The sequence below is a fragment of the Erithacus rubecula genome, assembly GCF_903797595.1.
Source record: "Erithacus rubecula genome assembly, chromosome: 1".
Lineage (NCBI taxonomy): Eukaryota > Metazoa > Chordata > Aves > Passeriformes > Muscicapidae > Erithacus > Erithacus rubecula.
This window is the reverse complement of record NC_136658.1, coordinates 40,908,716-40,930,085: the sequence shown is the minus strand read 5'-3', so window position 1 is coordinate 40,930,085 and position 21,370 is coordinate 40,908,716. Positions and strand designations below refer to the sequence as shown.

At 42.3% G+C, this 21,370-nt stretch overlaps 1 protein-coding gene across 1 annotated transcript; it reads left to right on the top strand.

Moving 5' to 3' along the window:
- The first annotated feature begins 271 nt into the window (after positions 1 to 271).
- SLC35F2 (solute carrier family 35 member F2) lies at positions 272 to 20,929 on the top strand. Its single transcript, XM_079311995.1, has 8 exons — positions 272 to 788; positions 6,616 to 6,791; positions 7,291 to 7,418; positions 12,409 to 12,568; positions 14,127 to 14,283; positions 15,073 to 15,125; positions 15,739 to 15,893; positions 19,617 to 20,929. The coding sequence occupies exons 1-8, from the start codon at positions 652 to 654 to the stop codon at positions 19,830 to 19,832; spliced, it is 1,182 nt and encodes a 393-aa protein (XP_079168121.1). The 5' UTR covers positions 272 to 651; the 3' UTR covers positions 19,833 to 20,929.
- Positions 20,930 to 21,370: the final 441 nt, after the last annotated feature.

Here is a 21,370-nt window from a genome sequence, read left to right as displayed (position 1 = left end):
TAGAAGCACTGTTTAAAAACCCACCGAAGTATGCAAAATGTCACCAAGTTCTCCAGGTGAGTTGCCCTGAGATGTGGGTGGCGACAAACAGGATGTGAAAAATCCAGCGGCGTGGGAAAGCAGCAGCAAAGAAGCGGGAGTTGGGGCGTTAGAGGACTCGAGGCCGCGCAGGGAGCGGGCAGAGGTTGAGCTCGGAGGGAGGCTGCACAGCGACTGTTACTGCTCTAACTGGCAGAGGCGCCCGCGCTGCCCGCACACCGGCCCGCCGCTGCTCCATGCGGGCAGAGTAGCGCTGCAGGGACCCGCTCCGGGGCACCGGGCGGGGCTGCTGCCGGGGAGCCCCGCGGGAGAGCGGCAACACCAGCCTGGCGTGACTTACAGCACCTAGACCCAGCGGTTGAAGGGAGCTGCTGGGCCGGAGCAGCAGCACCGGAGAGCTCCGATCGCCCGCCCCAGCCCGAGCCGTGCCCCTCCCGGGGGCGGCCCCTCGGCGGGCACAAAGCCGGGCTCGGCCGCTGCCGGGGAGCAGTGTGCCGCTGTCCCGGCGCGGCGGTTCATCCGTTCCTTCCGCCGGTGCCGCCTGCGCAGCGCCCGCCCTCCATCGCCGCCTGCCCGCCGCCGGCGGGCGCGGGGCCGGGGCAGCGCCGCGCCATGGAGGAGGCGGCCGCTGCTGCCGGGGCACCGCCGCCCGCCGCTGCTGGTGATGCTGCCGAGGCCGAGCCATCGCCCGGGGCCGCCGCCGCTCAGCGCCGGTCGCTGGCGCTGCTCGCGGCCAAGCTCTGCAGATGGTGAGTCCCCGGCCTCCACGTGGAGCCGCGCGGCGCCGGCCTCCCCGCCCGCCGGCTTCCGGGCCGCCCGCCCGAGCGGGGAAAGAGGGGAGCAGAGGGGAGCGCGCTCGCCGCTCTCGCCGGGATGCGGAGGCCGCTCTGTGCCAACGGCAGCCGCAGCGTGCTGGGCCGGAGCGGGCCCGGGGTTACGGCCGGGGGCTGAGCACAGCCCGCACCCTTCGGCCGGGCCGGCTCACGGAGCCCGGGCGGCTCTGATAGGGGCTGCAGCCTGCGGGCGCTGTGAGCGAGCGCGCTCCGGAGCGCCTCGGCTGAGCGTGAAATTAGCGAATGGAGTGACATTTATGATACTATTGGAGTAGGACTGTGCTCTCACACACAGACACGTGTATTCATATTTTTCTTCCTCTGTTTTCCATTTTCTTCCCTGCACTTTATCTGTTTTGTAGTCTTCGTTCAGCATCATTATGAAGGATGGGGGATAGCAGTGGTAATAGGAGAAAATAGCTGAAATGGGGTGTGGAGTCGAGAAGGACCAATATCCCCATTTCTTCCTTCTGTGAATCAGCCTATGAGAGACACCCGTTCAGGTACTTCTCTTGAAATATGAGCACTAGTTAAGCATGGAAAACTTGTGGAGAAAAATCTGCCAATCTGTGCAGACAAACTGGTACTTCAGAAGCACTACCTTCCGGGACAGCAGGACTACATCCTTAGACTTCTAGGCCATTTACAGCTTCCTTTTCCCTCTAGGGGAGAAGAAGAGTCCCTGTTTAAGAGGCTTTTTTTGAGCTATAAGTTTGGTCACTAATAGTTAGTGCATCAGATTTGTCAGCCAAGGATGTGCTGGCTTTCCTGCCAGCCTCATAAGCTGTAGTCTGGCTGCTGGGTACGTGATGGTGTGTGCTGGCCAAGCAGAGCCTTAGTCCAGTAGACAAAGCCTCATTTTCTCTTTTGCTTATAAGTTTTTCTCTTTTCACTCCTCCTTCCTGTCAGGAGAGACCCAAAGGGCAAGACTTGTTGAGTTGTTCAGTAACCTCACCTATGCCATTAGTTTTGCCAAAGGGCTACACAAAGTGAGTCCATGGAAGGTACTTGAAAGAAAATCAGTAACTTTCACTGGACACAAAGTGTTGTCTGACACACTGAATTGATATTTTTTATTTCTTTTTCCTCCAGGTGACAGCAGGCTCAGCCACTTCAGTTTTGTTAGAGGCCTTTCTGAGTCGTAGGAAGGTTTAACAGTTGTATATAATAAACTAGGCTGAGTCTGGGTTTTGTTGTGGATTTTTTTCCTGCTTTTCTTTTTTTTTTTTTAGTAGAATCATTAGAAAATATATCTCTGGTGCTGTTCTATTTCTTACCTTTTACAAATAAATTTGATATCAATTTCAAAGCAGAACCTGGAAAAACTAACTTCTAATGATGTTAGTTTTTAAAAGTATATTTTCTTGTTCTTAGTTAATTTCTAATTATGTTGCAGTATGGATTCGGTCTGAATCTGCATTTTCACTTAACTGCTAGCATGAAAAAGTGAGATCATTGAAATTAAAAGATCACTTTCTCCCTTGTTTAGGAATGGTTCAGTAGTTAAAGCTAAGTGCAAGTAAACTCTGCATGTGCACAGTGTTGCCAGGCTTTGCCACATCAGTATTAGGTTGGTGGCATAAATAAGATGAATATTTGAAAAGCTGTATTTATTAAAACTTAAAAATTCACATTAAAATTACAGGATTTGGTAAACATATTGCCAGTAACATTCTTAATTGTGGTCTTACTAAATTTTCTTTGACTTCCTCCAGTATAGACTCTGATTGTATTTTAGTATCTTGGTGTATTTTTTTTCTGCATTTCACATAGGGCCAAGGAAAGCTAGCCTGAGTTTCTCATGGTGTTGGGAGCTGCACATTGTTCAGTGTTTGCTTTACACCAATTTGTGGCAAACTTCCATGCTCTAAAACATCCCAAAATGACTTTAATTTTGCTCAAAGCCATAGATACAGCAAGCTAAGATAGGGTGGCTGAAGGGAGGGGAGGAGTAATTACTTGCTTGCTACCAAGCATTAAAAGCCAAAAATAACCCTCCCCCCCACTATAAAACTAAAGGCCTTTTCAGATCACTTACCTTGCATCATCCAAGACTCTAAAGTGAATTAGTCCTTTCCAATGCATTAAATAAAAATGGCAAAAAAGCAGAGAGGATTGAGTTCTGGCATGGAAAAGTTAATAATTAATATATTTCAAAACCTGATCTATTATTAAGAAGGTCACTGTCATCAATACTCATATCCATACCAAAATGAATGGAAACGTGTGTCTTTATTTTTCTCAGGAGAAATTGTCTTGCAAAATGCAAACAGTAGGATTTAAAGTTTGCTCTCAAGTTTTACAGAGGACCAAACATATTTTTTAAGATAAGCTACGAGCCCATGCTCACAGTGCATCATGCCAGGAGCGTGGTGATACTTTCTCTAAAGCTTTGGCAAATGGTGTGAGGGTGAAACCATTGCTGCTTCCTGCTGAGGCTTCCACCTGGCACTGGGGAGCACTCAGGGCAAGAGGCTGTTACCTTACACACAGCTGAGAAAGCTGCCAGGTATGGAGCATTTTGGGATTCACAGAAGGCATTTTTTGAAGGCAGCCTTCCACTGTTGTGGACTAAGTCTGTGTGTTTTTTGATGTTAACATTTTGAATCTGTTCAGGCAAGAAAAAAAACTCCCTGGAATAAAATAGACAAAAATAGAGGAGGGCATGAGGCGTGATGAAGCCTGCTTGCTTTGTAATTGTAGCAGTAAATGCTGCAACACTGCCAAGACGTATGTTAACTGAATAGCAATGATTGCTAGGGCAGTAATCATAAAGGAAACAGTTCTGGAGGTTCTGGACCTGCCTCTCTTCCCAAATGCAGAAATAATGCAAGGAGATAATTCCTTAAATACTTCAGTCTGGGGAAATTCACTTATTAGAAAAGTAGAGGATCAGCTTAGTGGAGTTACTCCACTGCAGGAGGGCAGATGGATCTTATTTTCAGTCAATGATGGTTGAAGCAGCTCACAAATGTTTACAAATTTGAATGGCAGCAGGTTTTCCCCATTTTACCCTCTCATTGGAACCTGGTCACTATCCAGTTTGCCAGAGTGTTGCATGTAGAATCCAGGCCTTTGCTGTAGAGAAGGTGCTGTGGCTCTTGCAACTCATATCCCTGACAAAAATACAATACAGAAGTCTGTATTAAATGAGCCTCCTTAAACAAGCTTATGGGGTGGTATTGCCTGTGCTTCTGCCCTTCTCTGGGGCAGCACCCAGGAGGTGGGTGAAGGGGAGGTTGTGTCCAGATCAGGGCTTCTGCCAGCCAAAGCAGCTTTGACCTCTCCTGGTAGTGTATTGACAAGTACAGTTCATTTTGTGCAGCACACAGGCTGTGCTCCTGTAAAATTGCTGTTTTGCCCAGTCATGCCTCTATTCATGTCTGATCTCCCCCTCCACATCTCCCAGCTAGTCCAAGTGCTGCTTGATTTTAGTCCAATAAACTGCTGAAGGCTTGCTGTGTTCTTTGTGTGCTGATGGTGAAGAAGAAAAAATTTTCTGCTAGTTTGAGGCAAGAATCTTTATTTAAATAATAAAAAGTGTATATGTTTTATTTTTTAATGCCTCAAATGTTTTTTGTATGTTGTATGTTTGTTTTTGTATGGTTTACACAAAGGAAGTGTATCTTACTTTGAATTTCAGTGCGTCTTCTGTCATTTTACCTGCTGCAAAAAAGCCAGAGTTCACAAGGCTGGCAGAGGGCAACCTGGAATCTGCACCAATGCCTGCTTGAAATTTTAGCTAACCTACATCATATTTGTTCTACTGGCAACTGACTAAATTACTTACATGATCATAAAATATATTTCTGCATCAGCTGGAATAATTAGCCAGAATGTGTCTGATTTGCTCACTAAATAGCACAATGTGACCATTGACCACAATATTAAGAAAGGAAAAAGAAGTCAGTTATAAGAGAATTGAGGTAGCTTCAATCTTTATTCCAGCTGTTTTTAATGAAAACCACCCACCACCCCCCCATATGTGTTTTAGAAATCTGATTAGAAATGAGAATGTTTTTCTTTCATACACCAGTAAGAGTTATTTAGATGAGACTGGATAGTACCTTACAAGATTGTTACATGATATGTAATAATTAGTGTGAATATGCACCATTCCTGGGATTGGCAAGGGAAGCTGTAGTAATGCATGGATTCAGATCTCTTGGAAGTGCAGCATGGCTGGACTTTGTAGAGATTGCTGTCACATTAGAATGGACTTGAAGAGAAAAATGTGCCCAGCAGCATTTTCAAAGTCAGAAGAGCTTGGTGTCAGGCTGAATTGAGAACAGGATTCATGCAGGTGCATTAGAGTGTTTGCAAGGAAGATGCCTCCCCTCCAAAAGAAGGGATTGATTGCATGATTGTAGTCGGGTTTAGCACACCCTTCTCATTGCCTGGCAGCTGAATTGCACAGCAGGGTGAGCTGGTATTTACTGTGCTGGGGTCACCCACCTTGGGAAAACAGCCAGTGTTACTCTCAGGTGCTGTGCCTGACACATGGGTGTCCTGCCAGAAGTCAGTGTGGAGAGGTGTGGGCACAGGGTAGATGCAGAATCCTAATGGGGTCCTTTCTTCTCTTGCTCGATTAATTTGAGTGGAAACAATCAATTGTGCAGACAGTTAAATTGTCATGAGTAGTCTTAAGAGTAAAGAGATTAAATGTGAACTTGGCAGACCTGTACAGACAGGTCACTGTAAATTGTGCATGTGCAGAGACTGGGGAGGTACAAATCTGCACATCTCCACTGGCAAGAGAAAAAGCAAGCCAAAAAAAACCAAAACCAACCAACGAGTTACATGCCCCTGTTTGTCTAGGAGCATCTAGAATAGTTCATCTTACATTAGATGAATAATTTCTACTAAAAGAGCATAAGCTTGTTTTTTTTCTTTTTATTTCCCTGCTGGCTGTGGGTGGGACTGAAGAAGAACTGTAAATGCAAACGTGATCTTACCCAAAAAGCATTCTTAACTCTGTCCTCACTTGCAGCAAAACATGATGTAATAGAACTGAAAAAAATCCACAATAAGTATTAATTATAATAATTATTATTCTTATTATAAGAAAGATTTATTTTAAGGTGAGAACAAGCAATCACTGGAACAGCCTCCACAGGGGTGTTGTGGAGTCCCCATCACTGGACTGGCAAGATGCATCTGGACAGGACACTAAGTAGTGCTCCCTTTCCTGTGAAAAGCTGGACCAGATGATCTTTCAACATCCTTCCAAAACGAGCTGTTACTTGGTTTTATCATTAATACTTTTGTGTTTCTCTAGCACTGCTCATCTTAAGGTCTCAGCTCGCTAAAACTCAGGTCTCAGACGAGGCTGAAGATAGTCGTGCTTTATCTCTGTGTTGTAGACCTTTGTTGACCTAAGTCAGGATGAATTCAGAGAAGGACAAAGGATTTAACTCAAAACCTGCTTAATAAGGATAGGACCTGCTGTTGGGTAGAGCCTGCCCAGGTAACATGTTTGAAGGTCTTTGCAAGTAACTTCAGTCTCCATGGTTGGTAGTTTGATCTGGCCTCATTTCTCATGTGGCTGTCTTGAGGTCAGACCAGACCTGTGTACACAAAACCCTGCTTACTTGTAGATCAAGTAACATTGGTAGAGAATATTAAAAAAAAATAAAGTGTTAGTCTAAAAAAATGACATTTTTTTCTGTAGAACTAGAGAACATTTTTATAGAAACTTGAATGTTTAATTCTAAGCTTACTGTTTTGTCTTTAATGTTCACAGGTATGTTTGGAAAACTGTAATTCTGGGCCAGGTGGTCTCCTTGTTTATCTGTGGTACTGCTGTTACAAGCCAGTACCTGACAGAAGTATTCCACGTGAAAACTCCAATGTTGCAAAGTTTCATCAACTATTTGTTGCTGCTTCTAGTTTATACATCAATGCTGGCATTTAGGACTGGTATGTGAAATATGGAATGGGAGATTCTGGTTCATCTTTTTTTTCTTTCTGCATTTTCCTTTCAGAATTTGCAATACTCATTTTACTTTTTCAAGTTCCTACTTTATAGCAACACATGGCAATTAATTCCATAGGTTAAATGTGCATTTAATTTGATGTAATGTCATATCTGTTTGGTTTGAAGTCATATGTTATATTAGGAAAAATAAGCTTTATTGTATCACGCTTTGCTACCAGAGGCTATGTAGTATTCCTCCTATTCTTATTAATTTACTCTTTAGACAACTCCAGTCTTGCTGTGTTTTGCTTCATGTGGAAGAATTTCTGTGCTTTTCACCATTTGCATTGTCTCCTCCCAGGCTGTGTTTCCTGTTATTCTAGCTTAAGCAGGGGTGGGCAAAGTCAGTCTTGGTATTATTTATGCTTCTAAAAAGCAAAATTCCCATGCAACATTTGGTTGGAAAGAAACACATATTGACTGCTGTTTTCTTCTAAACAGGCAGTGACAGTCTTGGGCAGATTTTGAAGCAGAGGTGGTGGAAGTATATTTTTTTGGCACTGGCTGATGTTGAAGCCAATTACGTGATGGTAAGAGCCTACCAATACACAACCCTCACAAGTGTGCAGGTAAGGACTGATCTCTCTTTTTGAAGTGTTGCTTTCATTACAGTTTTGGAATGGTTGCTAAAATGAGATTCATAGGACAGACATGGAAGCTCTTTAAGCCTGAAGAGAACTTCTCAGTATCTATTTTCTCTCTGCAGTACAGAGAAGAGCATATTGTATCATGAATAACCTTTCCAGGAAGCAGAGAAGATTGGCTGGTATTACCCTATGCCAGCTCTTGAGTTGAACCCTAATTATTTTGATAAAAGCACTTCTAAGAGTTTGCTGACAGCCACTCAGTTTTTTATCCTGACACAAAATAAAGATTTATGACCAGGTGACAGTCACTCAGTGCAGGTCCTTGCTGATAAGAGTGAGGTGGATCTCTTGCCTGGTCCTAGAAGGGGCGGGAGATGTGAGATGTAACCCCATCCATGAGGAACACTGAATGTCAGCTGGTGTTCCTGCCCATGCAGTGAGGGACCAGCCTTTTGGCTTTTGGATGTGGCAGTTCAGGGCCCTCTCTGGAAGAGCTGGAGGGAAAATCAGCACAAATAAAGTGATAGTAGACATCCTCTGCAACACCAGTGCTTGATGCTGCATTGCTGCACTAGGATAAATCCTGTGTTTTGTAAGAACTCTACAAACAGAAGGGCTAAAGCTGGGGTTTCCTTGTCACACTACACAGACAGAAGCTGCTGGAAAAGTCAATGCCTTCTTCCTGCTTCCAGCTGCAGTCTGGCTTGGAACACTGATCACAGTGGGGGTAAATCCTGCCTTTGGCTGTACTGAGCTGTGTCAGGCCCAAGTTAACTTACTGTGTGACTTCACAGCTGCTGTGGGAGCAAGAAGAGGATGGTGCATGAGCAAGCAGGGAGTGTGTCTAGATTGTGCCAGTTCATGCCTGCTGTTACCAGTGGGGGAGATCTGTGGCAAGGGTCATGGCCCCACTTACCTGAATAAAAAAAAAAAAGTAGTGTGAAGACTTGGCTGTTAGTTGGGAAGGAGTGTTGAGGTGTCAGTGTTTTACAGAGTCAAAGTAATAGGGGTTAATAATTAAGAGAATTACCTGTAAAGCAATAAATTCCTGCAGTTGGGGCTCCCTTTAGAGAATTTGCAGTAAATTTTCTTTGCACTACTGAAGACTGGTTGTGTCTCTTGGGTTGTTTTGTCACATTTCCACTTCATACTTATGTGTTATGACTCATTAGGCCTTCAATCTCCTTACAAATAATGCCTTAGAAATCAAAGTTTTAAGAGTCACTTGTTTCAGTCTTAAGATCAAGTTAAGCTGGTGAGACACTGCTTGACCTTATACTTTACAGCTGAACAAGCCAGGACTTTGATCCAAGCTCTCTGAAGTAGTAAAGCTATTCCCATGATTTCTTTCATAGAAATTAAGAAAGAATAGCTATAATAGATTGTCCTATCCAAAAACTGTTGCCAAAAACTCAAGTATTTTCTGAGCCTTTTTCCAGTTTGGTAACCTTGTGACTGATGCTGCTTTGTATCAGTTCAGTAATTGCAAATTTTTTGCAATTGCCTGTTGCCGTGAGGTTTCTTGCACATTCTCTGAAGTCACCAATTTCTCATCATTGTCAGAAATTATATACAGGGAAAAAAAACCACCCACAACAAAAGCCTGTGATTTTCTGTAGTGTAAGGCATTTTCTTTTTGTTTTGGCAAGCAATTTTGTAGCTACATCAGTATCTGTGGTCCAGAGCACCCAGCCTGATGGCCTGTCTGCAGTACTGGCTGTGAGTGGATGCCCAGGGACCATAAAAACAACTCAGGGGTTTATGGCACCTTCCCAAATGCAGTGTAATCATTGTTAAAATGCTGTCTGGCTGGAGCTTCAGCTCTCCACTATGAAATGTAGCTTCAAAGGTAAGTTTTTTTTCAGCTCAGCAAGGAACTTCCATGTATTTTCTCACACATGCACACACAGACAGAACTGGTTTCCCTTTAGTTATCAAATACCAGCATTTTTCAGGAGGGGTTTGGAGATTTTTAAGGTGGTAACAGTGGGATGGCAGCTCTCATTTCTCAGTAAATACAGGAGAAGACTTTGTTCCACAACAGTTTGGCTGTGGCTGAGGCAGTGCCAGGATACTCCTTGCTGCCAGTGTCCATTTTTCCTGTGGCAGGACTTGACTGTGCTGCAGTTTGGCCACCTATTATGGCATGAAGCTGAGTTGGGAGAGGTTCAAGTTGGATATCAGGGAAAGGTTCTTTACCCAGAGGGTGTTTGGGCACTGGAACAAGCACTGCAGGGAAGTGGTCACAGCACCAGCCTGGCAGAGCTCAAGAAGTGTTTGGACACAGGCACATGGTATGACTCTTGGGGGTCCTGTGCATTGGCCAGGAGCTGGACTTAAAGATCCTGATAGGTCCCTTCCACTCAGGATATTCTGTGATAACAATTCTGTGATTTATAGCAAAAAACCAAGCAGTATAGCTGTGGTTTGATGTTTTTAACATTTATTGGGCACATTTAGCATTCACTCTGTAGGTTATTCAGATAGAAATGTTTTTCAGGCAATTATTGACAGATTGTCAGCTGATGGAAGAGTGGTAACCTCCATAGGAGAAAATAGGGATGAGCCCCTGGGGCTTAGCTGGAGGCTGCCCTTAGGGAGCCTTGTGGGGAATGAGCAGGATGAGCAATTGAGCTTTCTTGCTTACAAAGCTGTCTGAAGCTGGCAATTATAAGCAAACCAATGACCTCCAACTGTCTATGATAATTTATTAACCATGTATTAAAATGTCTTTTAATAATTTACCCTCCTTTTAAAACCTCCTATAAACAGTGTGGCCAAAGCGTGGGTTGAGTCAAAACATTTGTAAATCAAATCACAGGGTTATCTTACCAGGTTTTTTTCCCCCTCCCTGTTAAAAATACAGGCTAGAATTGAATAAGATGAGAATTTAAAGAGACTCTACTGGAAATAGTACCACAGTACTGCTGTAAATGCTGTAAAACCACAATAAATAAACTTAATTCTGTTAATTGGTTCCATTGCCACAATTCATTGTGGTATTACATCTGCTTTGCACCTCTTTGATCTTGATCCTGTACAGAAGAGCTCTGTAATGTACTAGATGAAGGGAAGGTAAGATCCAGTATTTGGAAATCTGATTTTATCTGTCTGTAATGGAGGGTAATTGTCTCCTGGAACAGATTACCAGAGTATGTTTTTCATCATTTGGTTCCTGTTGTCCTGGGTGCAAGTCCTCTAACCATGGTGCTGTGGTTCTACAATGTGTTCTTGGTCAGATGCAGCAATTTCCCATCTGGCATTACTGAAAGAGCTTCTAGCTCATTATGTACTACTCCCTTACATCCTAATTAAGATGGTTTTTAAAGGGTTTCTGTTCTTTCTGTTTGGGTTTAAAAACTGCTTGGAAGTTGGAAGGCTGCATGCTGACATCTCAGTTAATGGGTAGTGGAAGTTTACTCATTAGTAGAAGAGGTGTAAAAAATTTGCTTTCTAATGCTTGTAGTATTTCTTGTTGTTTGATATTAGTCAAAACAGTCAAATTTGCAGGAAATATTAGAGGTTTTCTTGAGTCTACACTAAAGGTAAAATAGAGAACAAGACCTGTGACTAGGTAGAAAGTCACAGTGTGATACTTTCGATGGTGTAAAGTTGTATTGAAATACCTGGTATCACATACTGGGACTCAGGTAGTTGTAACACCTCATAATATAGCCTGAAGAAATACTTTTACACTTCATAGACTTTACAAACTGGACAAGCTGGAAGCAATCCACAGAGTAAAGACAAATAGATGGAAGGATTAGAGGCACTGTTAGGATTTAATATTTAATAACTGCTCTTAGCACTACATTTGTAAGGCTTTACTACATGTAGTTATGAATAAGTAGAGCCAGACTTACCTTAAAATATGAGTAAGTTTGGTTGAAGCCCTTGGGGACAATGGCACAGCACAGAAGTCGACTGCAGGGGTGCACTGAGGCAGGCAGGGTCTGGAAATAAACACTAAGAACTGTGGGCTCTTGTCTTGACTTCAGAGATTATGCCCCATTCCTACTGGTGTGGATGTATTTTGTTGGGGCTTCAAGAGGCCAAGTTTTAAGAGCTGACATTTGAGAGTAATTTCTGAGGAATCTTTGGGAAGTTGACTGTATGCTCTGCTGTAGGCTATTCCCTTATGTAGTTCTATGGCACTCTACTGAGTCTGGACAGAAAATATACCTTTTCTTTCCTTCAACAAGCTTAGAAACAAAATCTATTTTATTGAATTAAATATTAAACCAATTATTATTAGCATAGCGGTCTTGATGGTATTTGGTTATTTTAAAACAATATGTCTGTCTGCAGTGTATAATCTCTATTAACTACACAGCTACTTGCTGCTTCTTTTACTAAAGGAGAATAGGTGGAAGATCCTTGGATCTTCTACTAATCTCCAAGGCCAGGTTGGAGTTGAGTGGAAGGTGTCCCTACCCATGGCAGGAGGGTTGTAGCTAGATGAACTTTAACATCTCTTCCAATCCAAGCAGTTCTGTGATTCTGTGGGTGAGTCTAACAGTGAAGTGAAGATACACAGAAACTTTTGCAGGAAAAATAAAGAATGAAAAGATGAATCAGAACATCAAACACAAAAGTTGCAGGGTCAGGTCCTTGCCACAGTCATGTCAGTGTAAAATCAGATTACTTGCACCATCGATAGTTCCATATTCAGAGCCACATCTTAGCATTCATTTGTGAAGCTGTAAAGATTGATTAGATCCATAATTAGAGGAGTTTCTAAATCAGTGCCTTCCTACCAAGAGAAAATGGACCCCTGTTGTAGCTCCTCCTTCACTTGCAAAATGCTTTTAATGGTGAAATGTGGGTCTCACCCCTCTCTTACACAAATTACTGGAGCTGCTTTCTTTCCTTAACATCTGATGACTGGAAGTAAGATCCTGTGCATTTGCTTTCAGGATGTTGCAGTCCAGATTTGGGGTGGGTTTCTAACTCAGTTTTTCTGTACACACAGCTCCTGGACTGTTTTGGGATTCCTGTGCTGATGGCTTTGTCCTGGTTCCTTCTCGGGGCAAGATACAAGCTGATGCATTTTATTGCTGTTGTCATCTGTTTGCTGGGTGTGGCAACAATGGTGGGTGCAAACATTTTGGCAGGGAGGCCAGAAGGTGAAGGTAAGGAGTCCTTTATTGTGGGGGGGGGGGGGGGGGGAAGAGCAGAGGGATGGTTCAGATACAGTAATCTTTTAAAAGAGAACATGTTGCTATTTTTATTTCTTGTACAGGAAGAGGAGATGTTGATTTTATGGGGAGCTGTGCAGTTTCTTTGCTTGTGTGTTTGGATATTTCTACCACCTTAAAAAAATCCCTGCTTATGTTAAGTTTTACTGCTGTTCATTAGACAATGTGATGAAAAGTCTCATTCCTGAAAGCTTGTTCGCTTTGACTGTCATGTGAGATGGTTTAACAGAAGAAGCTGCCTCTCCCTGCAAACCTTGTCTTGTTTATACACTATCAACCTGCTGGCAGCCAGACTTCTCTGATTTGCAGTTTTCTCTGGGTACAAGTTCCACACAAAAAAGTTGCTCACAGCAGCTGATGTCTCAGAGTTTTCTTTGGCAGACCCAACAGAAATGCTCCATATGTCCCCAAGGTCACAGCCTGGAAAGCAGGGACTTACTACAGGAGTTTAAGAGGAGGTGGGGTAGGATGCCAGGATTCCTGGGACCTCTGGTCCAGCAAGGGAGGCTGGGCTCTGGGGCCAGTAGCCAGCTGGGTGCAGATAAGGGCAGGTCTTGTCTTCTCTATGACAGATGCCTAAATCATCCCATATCATAGTGATCTTATTTTGAATAAGAATTTTGGATTTTCAGAGCCAGAGGCTATGAGAGAAGGTAAATTTCAGGGCATTGCCTTCATCAGGCAGCATAGAAATAAGACTGGGTGGTGTTATTTTGGGGCCTTACTGTAGGTAAGACAGAAGACAAACTGAAGTTTAGCTTTGCTGCTATGTGGTACAAGTATTTTGCAGGGAGAAGAATGTTTCCCTGAGACATTAGGAAGTTGTGCTTTATTTGCTGACCTGGGAATCCTTACTGCTGCTTACCCTTGTATTTTAGGCATATTTTCTTACTGATTGCTTAGGGAAGGAAATTTTAAACCAAAGGAAGGATTTAAACAGCAGTCATCCTCTTGCTGTTTAGCTGATGCACCGAGACATTTAATGATGAGTGATGGTAGCACAGGGAGTCCCATTTGCACTATAAATACATTGCAGAAAGACACATGGCACCACCACTTAGGACATGTCATAAACCTGAAGCTGAGTCCAGGCCCCTCCAAAATCAATAGACTGAATTTTATCAAGCCTTGAATCAGGCCTTCCTGCAGAAGTGGGGACAGTGTTCTCAAAATGCAGAGAGCATCTCTAACTGGGAATTCGCTCAATTCCCTACAGTGCCTGAGCTCAGCAAAAGTAGGATTGGACCAGATGATGACAGCAATGTCTTGGCTGGGATGAGATGTAAATGCTGGGTTTAGCTCACTCCACACTGCAGGGTGCAGAGTCTGTGCTCAGACAGCCCTCTGCACACACAGGAAGGGTTTCCTTCCCCCTCCCCCTGGAATGAGCTAGGAAGATAGAGATGTTCCAGATAAATTTGCTTGCTTTTTTAAGGAAAGTTAAAAAGTGTTTGTGGCATTACCCTTATTGTGGATTAATATTTCTGTACAGGTAGTCACGTGGTGATTGGAGATGTCTTAGTGCTTCTTGCTGCTTCTTTGTATGCCATTTCTAATGTGAGTGAGGAGTACATTGTGAAAAATCTGAGCAGAGTGGAGTTTCTAGGAATGGTGGGCTTGTTTGGGACTGTTATCAGCGGTCTACAGCTGTAAGGATCTATTTATTTTAAAACTAATTAAGAATATACTACAGATGATTGCTTGTATACTCTAAAATGATGTTATTGAATTCTTTGTTGTATCTGTATTTAGCCTATATGGGAATCCTTCCACTTGAATTGATTTTTGTTGCTGATCAGGATCTGTTTTATATCCTTTTTATTTGCACTACTCTTATTACAGCAGTTCTAAAGCTGAACTCCTGCAATTGAACACATAGGATACTTGGCTGTATTTTTGATTTTGTTGATGTTTGTGAGGACACTCAGTATACTGAGGACTGTTCAGAGGAATGTATTTCTTAAAGAAGTTTCTCTGTGGAAAAGATTAGGAAATAATTGTTAGCAGGAGATCTTCCATAATAAACTCAAGTTTAAAATTAAGCCATGTATACTTTTACAAATAACCACATTTGAGTAACAGACCAGATGCACTTAAGTCTATCAAATGAATTACATAGTCCTAATTTCTCATCATTATAGTTAATAATTTCCTCACATGGTATATCAAATAAAACTGAATTGCTGAAGGATTAAAACGCCTGTGAAAAAGGCACAAAAATTAAATGATAGTGCTCTTGACTTTCAGGCACTTTAATTTTTATGTCTTTTTTCATGCCTGTTAGATGTTTGAGCTAGTGTCATTCAGTAAAATTTGAAACAAAAAAAAATGAATGGCTTATAGATCAAAATGTTTCTTATATATTTGGTAATTAAATTGTCTATCTGAGTATGATTTTTTTCCTTTTTTACTATATTGTATCTTTTATCTAACTCTAGAGCCATTGTGGAACATAAGGAGGTAATGAGAATTCAGTGGAGCTGGAAAGTTGGTATGTGTATGAAAAAATAATGTGGATGTTACAGAACACTGTAAAATTATAATATTGTAGGCTTTGAATGGTGGGGTTTTTCTTTCTCTGAATAAAAAGCAGCATTAATATTATATTTCACAAGTTTATTTCTTCAAACTTTGCAGCTCAGCAAAGAAAGAAGGTTTGCAGGATTGAACATTAAAACAGGTTTTGCATTTTACATATAAGTTGAAATAATTTTTCAAAATAAATTGAAATAAGTAAAAATGAAACCTGTTTAATTACTGTTTGTTGTTGAAACATCTCAAGAATATTTTTCTGTTGTCCTTTCAAAATGAAGTACAGGAAAAATTTACACATTTGGACCTGAACAGAACTAAACATTATCAAGAGGTGTGGCTATAAATTTCTTCAGTGGGCTCTTATGTTATGTAGGAATGAACGAGAACTTTCTTGTATAGATATTGTAATTCTTGCAATACATGGTAATCTCCCATGCATCTCTTACATGCAGATTCCCATATCTTTTAGGAGTTAAAAATGCTTTGTTTTAAAGCATCTGGAGAATATCAGTGCTCTATAAAAATCACAGTTCTGTGCCTGAGGAGTAATGTGTCACCTTGTTTTGCAGCACTGCTGTTCTCAGGCTTTGCCCTGTGCATGTTTGGGCTGTACAGCTTCATGCCAGTTGTGATTAAAATTACCAGTGCAACTTCTGTCAACCTGGGGATTCTGACTTCAGATCTCTACAGTCTCTTCCTTGGGCTGTTCCTGTTTAAGTACAAGGTGAGTACATTCATTCCTTCACTTTCACACTCCTTCAGTTATGTTTCTACTCCAAATTATAAACAAAGCATCATGTTCTTAAAAGCCCCAGAACAGTGGTTTGCACCTGCACATTTCTGCAGCTTCTTCTGTCATTCATTGTTGGTGGTGTCAGTCAGCAAGAGTCCTGTTAGTTAATGACAGAGCCTCACACCATTAGCCAGAGAGCCATTTTCAAACCATTTCACACTTGAAGGAATAAGTTAATGTTAAGAGATGGTAAATAATTTCCTGAGGTGTTGCAATAATGGAGTTCTCACTGAAAGCCCTTTGTGGAACGGTATGTTGGGCCTGATTCATTACTCCAAGTGTGCAAAGAAAGGGTTTGAATCTCCCTGTCCTGAAAGGCATTTGGTGTCTGAAAGAGGACCAGTTTGATTTTCAGAAAATAATATTTTCTTTCAGAAATTTAATCTGTTCATTACCAACATTTTGAGATGAGAATCAGGCTCTCTCAGGGCTGCTGCTAAGGGGAGACTTAAGGATCTGAAACAATACAGATAAATATATTATTCTGTACACTCTCCAAAGGCAGTTACTTTTATTGTGCTCTAAAATATTTCTGACGGTGTCTGCTCAGGCTAAATGACAGTGCTAAAAGGATTTCATTCCACTCTCCACTTTTCATCCAGAATCACTTGTGAGAACCTAGCTCATTAAAGTAATTGGAGTAATTGAGTCAGCCACTTGGTGACTGGAAGGGCTTTTGAGAGTGAGAAGCTTGTGAACTTTGCTTAGGAACTTAATTTGTATTATTCCATGTGGTTGCTTTTTCTTCAGCCTGAAGCTTTTAGGTCAGATTTGTTTTCTGAAAATGAAGGCAGTGCAGAGTCTGGTAATGGTAGGGTCTGACAGCAGCTAGATTTTCCTTTTCAGGAATCTCTTAGCTCAGCCTTCCTCCTTGTTTTGAGTTCCAGTCTTTGCTCCAAACTACAAAGCATCCATTAAAAATGAATGCAGGAAGCAAACCACACTTATTGTCTAACAATTAAATCCTTTCTGAGTCATTTCCGAATGTGGATTTTGGCACCCACATAGCTTAACTCAAGAAGTGATTATAAATTTATATTCATAATAGTGAAGATCAAGAAGAGCTTTGGAAGGGATATATTAAATTTTTATTTTTTGGGTTTTTAGCTTATTTTGGGAAGAGGTTTCTCGGGGAGCAGGCCATCTCATAATTGCTAACAGTGAGGTATTCTGGTACCAAAAGGAAAAATGAGTAGGTGAGGACTTTGGGATTGTGTTGAGAGAACTTCAGATCTGTGTTGATATAGGAACTTGCATCTGGGGTTAGAAACAATGAAGTAGCAAAAAGGGGAGCAATAATAATGCCACATCTTTAGTAAGATCAGAGGATCTGAGATAAGTTATTATCTCATCTGTTATCTGAGATAACCATGAACTGAGAGAGCCTAATTTTGACATGGCTCTCAGCAGTAGAAAATGTTATTGCCAAGTTAACTATATAGTTTCTTCACCTATGGGGCAAAGAAACCAAGTAGGATGTTTGCTGGATTAAAAAGAACTACAAGCCAAAATGCAGGGAATTGCTCTGTATTCCCCATTATCAGATGATATTTCACAACAAGCTGCTAGAGGCTTGGCTGGGCTGTAGAGTGGAGAGAACCATGGAGAGCTCTAAATTGCCATAGTCTGAGCCTGAAACAAACAAACAGGAGGATCACAGTCAGTGGCTACAGCAGAGACTAGCCCAGGAATTGATAAAGTTTTGACTTGTGCACAGTGTTTTGCTAATGCATTTAACTTTCTGGCCCCAGCCAAGTCTGTTTTGAGTGAAATGCGAATTTTTCATGCCTGTTTTACACTCTTTTTTATTTTTTTCCTTTTACTCCATAATGAATCCTTGCTGTGCTTCCTAATGAACTCATTATGTAGATACCTGTAATCCCTCAAGAGATACTGAGAAAGGTATTCACATGCATCAGTTGTATAAACTGCTTAGAAGGGAGTATACTGCACAAAAGACACTAGATGGAGATACAGTCCTCCAGTAATATTTAAAGTACTCCAGGCTCAGCAGTGGGAATGAGGATATCAGCTGCACAAAGTATGACTGAAATCAGTGTCTGAAGCAATAAAGTTGTTGCAATATTTGAAACGTAAAAGAAAAAAAAAGGAGAAAACCACTGAGTTCTCCTTGAAAGGACAAAAAGAGCATAGGGCTGATGGAGCAGCATGGGTAATGTTCACCTGTGTCAATAAATGCAAAAAAACAGGCAGGCCTTGAGTCACAGCTAGGGTGCAACAGCTTTGGCACCCTGCCTTGGTGGCTGTAGCCACTCCTGGAGGAACTGACTCATCAGGATCAGAGACACTTCCAGCCTTGTGCACATTGCACTGTGAGTTCCTGTGACTGCCCAGCAACAGGTCTTTGCACACGAGGCCTTAGGCTGGAGAATTTGTGCAGGTGGATGGACACAGCCTCAGGCTCTGCCCATTTGTTGGGAACAGGTCAGTGAAGGGTGTGAAGGTGATCCTGCTGCCTTTGTTGGGATAGTTCAGAGCTTCCTCCTGTGTGGGGCCAGCACTTGAGTCCAGTCTCCTCCAAGCAAGCAGCCAACAAGGTGAGGAGAGAGGGCACTTAACACAAGACCACTGTGTTTCAGGCTGCTTTTCCTTATGTGTATTGCCATCCAAGAGTTTGCAAGCCAAGTGTCTGCCAGCTAGGAATTGCAATGCCTTAATTGTAGATGCTTCAGTCTTTTCTGGAGGAGAGTCCACTGCTTAGGTCCTGCCATTCATTTCATCCTGATAAACTAGAATGTATTTTTCAAGCATGTCTAAGGAGGCTAAGGAAGTTAGAGAATACTGACAGAGGTATGTAGGATATGCTGTGTCCTTCCTCCTAGTGTTTAATCAGTGTGGTTTGATAAAGGGAATATGGAGGATTTTAATAAAACTGCTGAAAAGTGTTCCTGACTATGGATAACTTCAACACTTGGTATTATTGAATCTGGTGTTTTGAAGTGAGCATTTGTCTTTCTGTCAAGGTGGATGGATCTTGGCAGTTACTGGAATTCTAACAGGAAAGTGAACAAGGCCTGATGTGCCTCTACAATTTGTACTCTTTAGCTTTCACCACTGTTCATAGCTTGCCAATGCCAATCTTGTAAAAGGAGCCCCAGCCTCTGTCCCCTCAAGGACCTGTTGGGTATAGAGAGCAAACTGGTTTTGATCCAGCAATAACACTCACCTAGCCCTGCAGATGGTTAAGAGACCTGTGCAGAGAACCAGCTGCTCTGGTGACTTGCAATAGCACAGAGATTCATCTCTTGCCAGACCCTGAAATACTTGCATGTGCTGGATCAAAATTATCCTAGGGGTAGAGTGTGTTTCAGTATTCATCTGTGTAAGCAACTTTCATTCAGTGTGACTGTGCTCACACCCATTTGTTCTCTCTGTTAAGAGACCTGAGGGAACTCCCTGTCCAACAGTCTTGGGAGCGAGGTGCAGAGAAAATCAGCCAGTGGCCCAAGTCTTTAAGTAAATAGAGCTGTTGAATTTTGGTTTTCAGGCCTGAATCCAGCTCATGGTGATAATCCTCATTAAAATATTTTTTACAAGGAAGGGTAGCTTTCACATTCTTGAAACAAGGGCAGCGTTGGCGTGTATCTCACATTAGGCAAGACTTAATGCGTCTCTCTCTCTCTGCTGTGGCAGTTTTCAGGCCTTTACCTCGTGTCCTTTGTTGTCATCATGGTGGGCTTCACCCTGTACTGCTTCATCCCCACTCGGAGGGCAGAGCCCACGGCGCTGCCGCAGCCGGGCGGCTCCGGCCGGGACAACGCGGCGCTGAAGCTGGAGGAGAGCGACGGCGACGCCGCCGTGGCCGTGCAGCTGACGCCGGGAGAGGCCGCCCTGCCCGGCGCCCACTGAACAACGGCAGCACTTCCAAACACAGCTTCCCTCTGAATTGCCAGATTTCCCTCAGACAGTAATCCAGAGAGCTGCCCTACTGTGCTGGGTTTAGTGTGCTTGATGGACTTGTAAGGCCAGATCCTCAATCAGTGAGACTGTATTGATTTGCCCTTGCAGAAAATCTGGCCTTTAGACGAAGACGGATTAGTATTTGTGTGGAGTCTCTGGAAAGTAAGAGACTGTTATTTTAAAGTGCTTAATTAACTTAACAACAAATGCTTGGGGAAAAAGCAGTAAGCCAAAGCAAGCTCCCAGGCCACTTAATGGGGAGCAAATATGTTTTATATTGCATTTTGGGACCTAAATCTGCCTGCTGTCTGAGGGCTTCATGGTTTCCACCCCTCGGTGCAGGGTACCCTCAGATAGCATCTTGCAAAAGCTGCTCAGCTTCTCAAAGGACCTGGTTCTGCAAGCCATATCCCTTCTACATGCCAGTGTACTTCATTCCTCAACAGAAGGATTTGCTGCCTACATTCCACCCAAATGTTCATCTCTTCACATTGCTGCACTCCCTGTCGCAGCTGGGGCGGCAACGTGTATTTTATGTTGAATTTTGCTAGTATAGGTAGTCTGAATATGTGTTTTTATGATTCCTCCTGTTTCTCTCTGTGGCCTTTTGTTTAGTGCATTCCTATTAACTGTGGGAGAGGCAAAGGCAGGCTCTTCCACTCTGCAGTAGAACTGAAAGTGGGCATTTTTTCTGCGTGAGAAAGCAAAAAGATTTGAAGTTCACTTCTCAGTGAATTTTTCCCTGAAAGGGAACACATTTCTGTTGAAAGAGTTGTAATAAAATTGGCATTTCTTCAAAAAATTGAATCATCGAAGTCAACTCTCATGACAACAATAATGACATAATATCCAAAAGGTTAGGTGCTTTCAGTAGATACACTGGCAATTTTCCTACCCTCTTTATATTTACAATAAGTGATGAAAAAATACAAGGCTGCAGTTTTAAGATTGGTAAAACCATACTGGGATTTTATTTTATATTTTGTACAAGCCTTAAGACCTCAGGTGTATGAAGTAAAAAAAGAATAAAGTATTCAGCAGCTGGACAGTTGGTCTTGGTTTGCTTATTTTTTAAGCTAGGATTTCTTTACTGCTCAAAATTGTTTTCATTGATTTTGTCAACTAAATAAATGTTTTACTGACTGAGCTTTGCTCTAGAAGGAAATACGACATTTTCTGAAAATACTGGTGGTCAAATGACACAGACTGAGTTTGTGCTTGTGGTGTAGTTGATTCAAGCAAAATTTTTGAGGAAAAATCTTACCTGGTTGTTATTTAGCAATAGGAAAACAAAGGTTCAACAGATACTACAGCAACAATCACGGCTTTTTCACTGTGTATTCATTCACAGAAGGGTGAACAGGTGCTGATGTTTTATGGAAAGCATAAATGTCCTCTCCCATGTAGAATGCTCCTTTTGAGGGGGAACAGTATTTATTTTATTTTCTAAAATGATGTGGTATATGGTCAATGCAAAATTACAGATT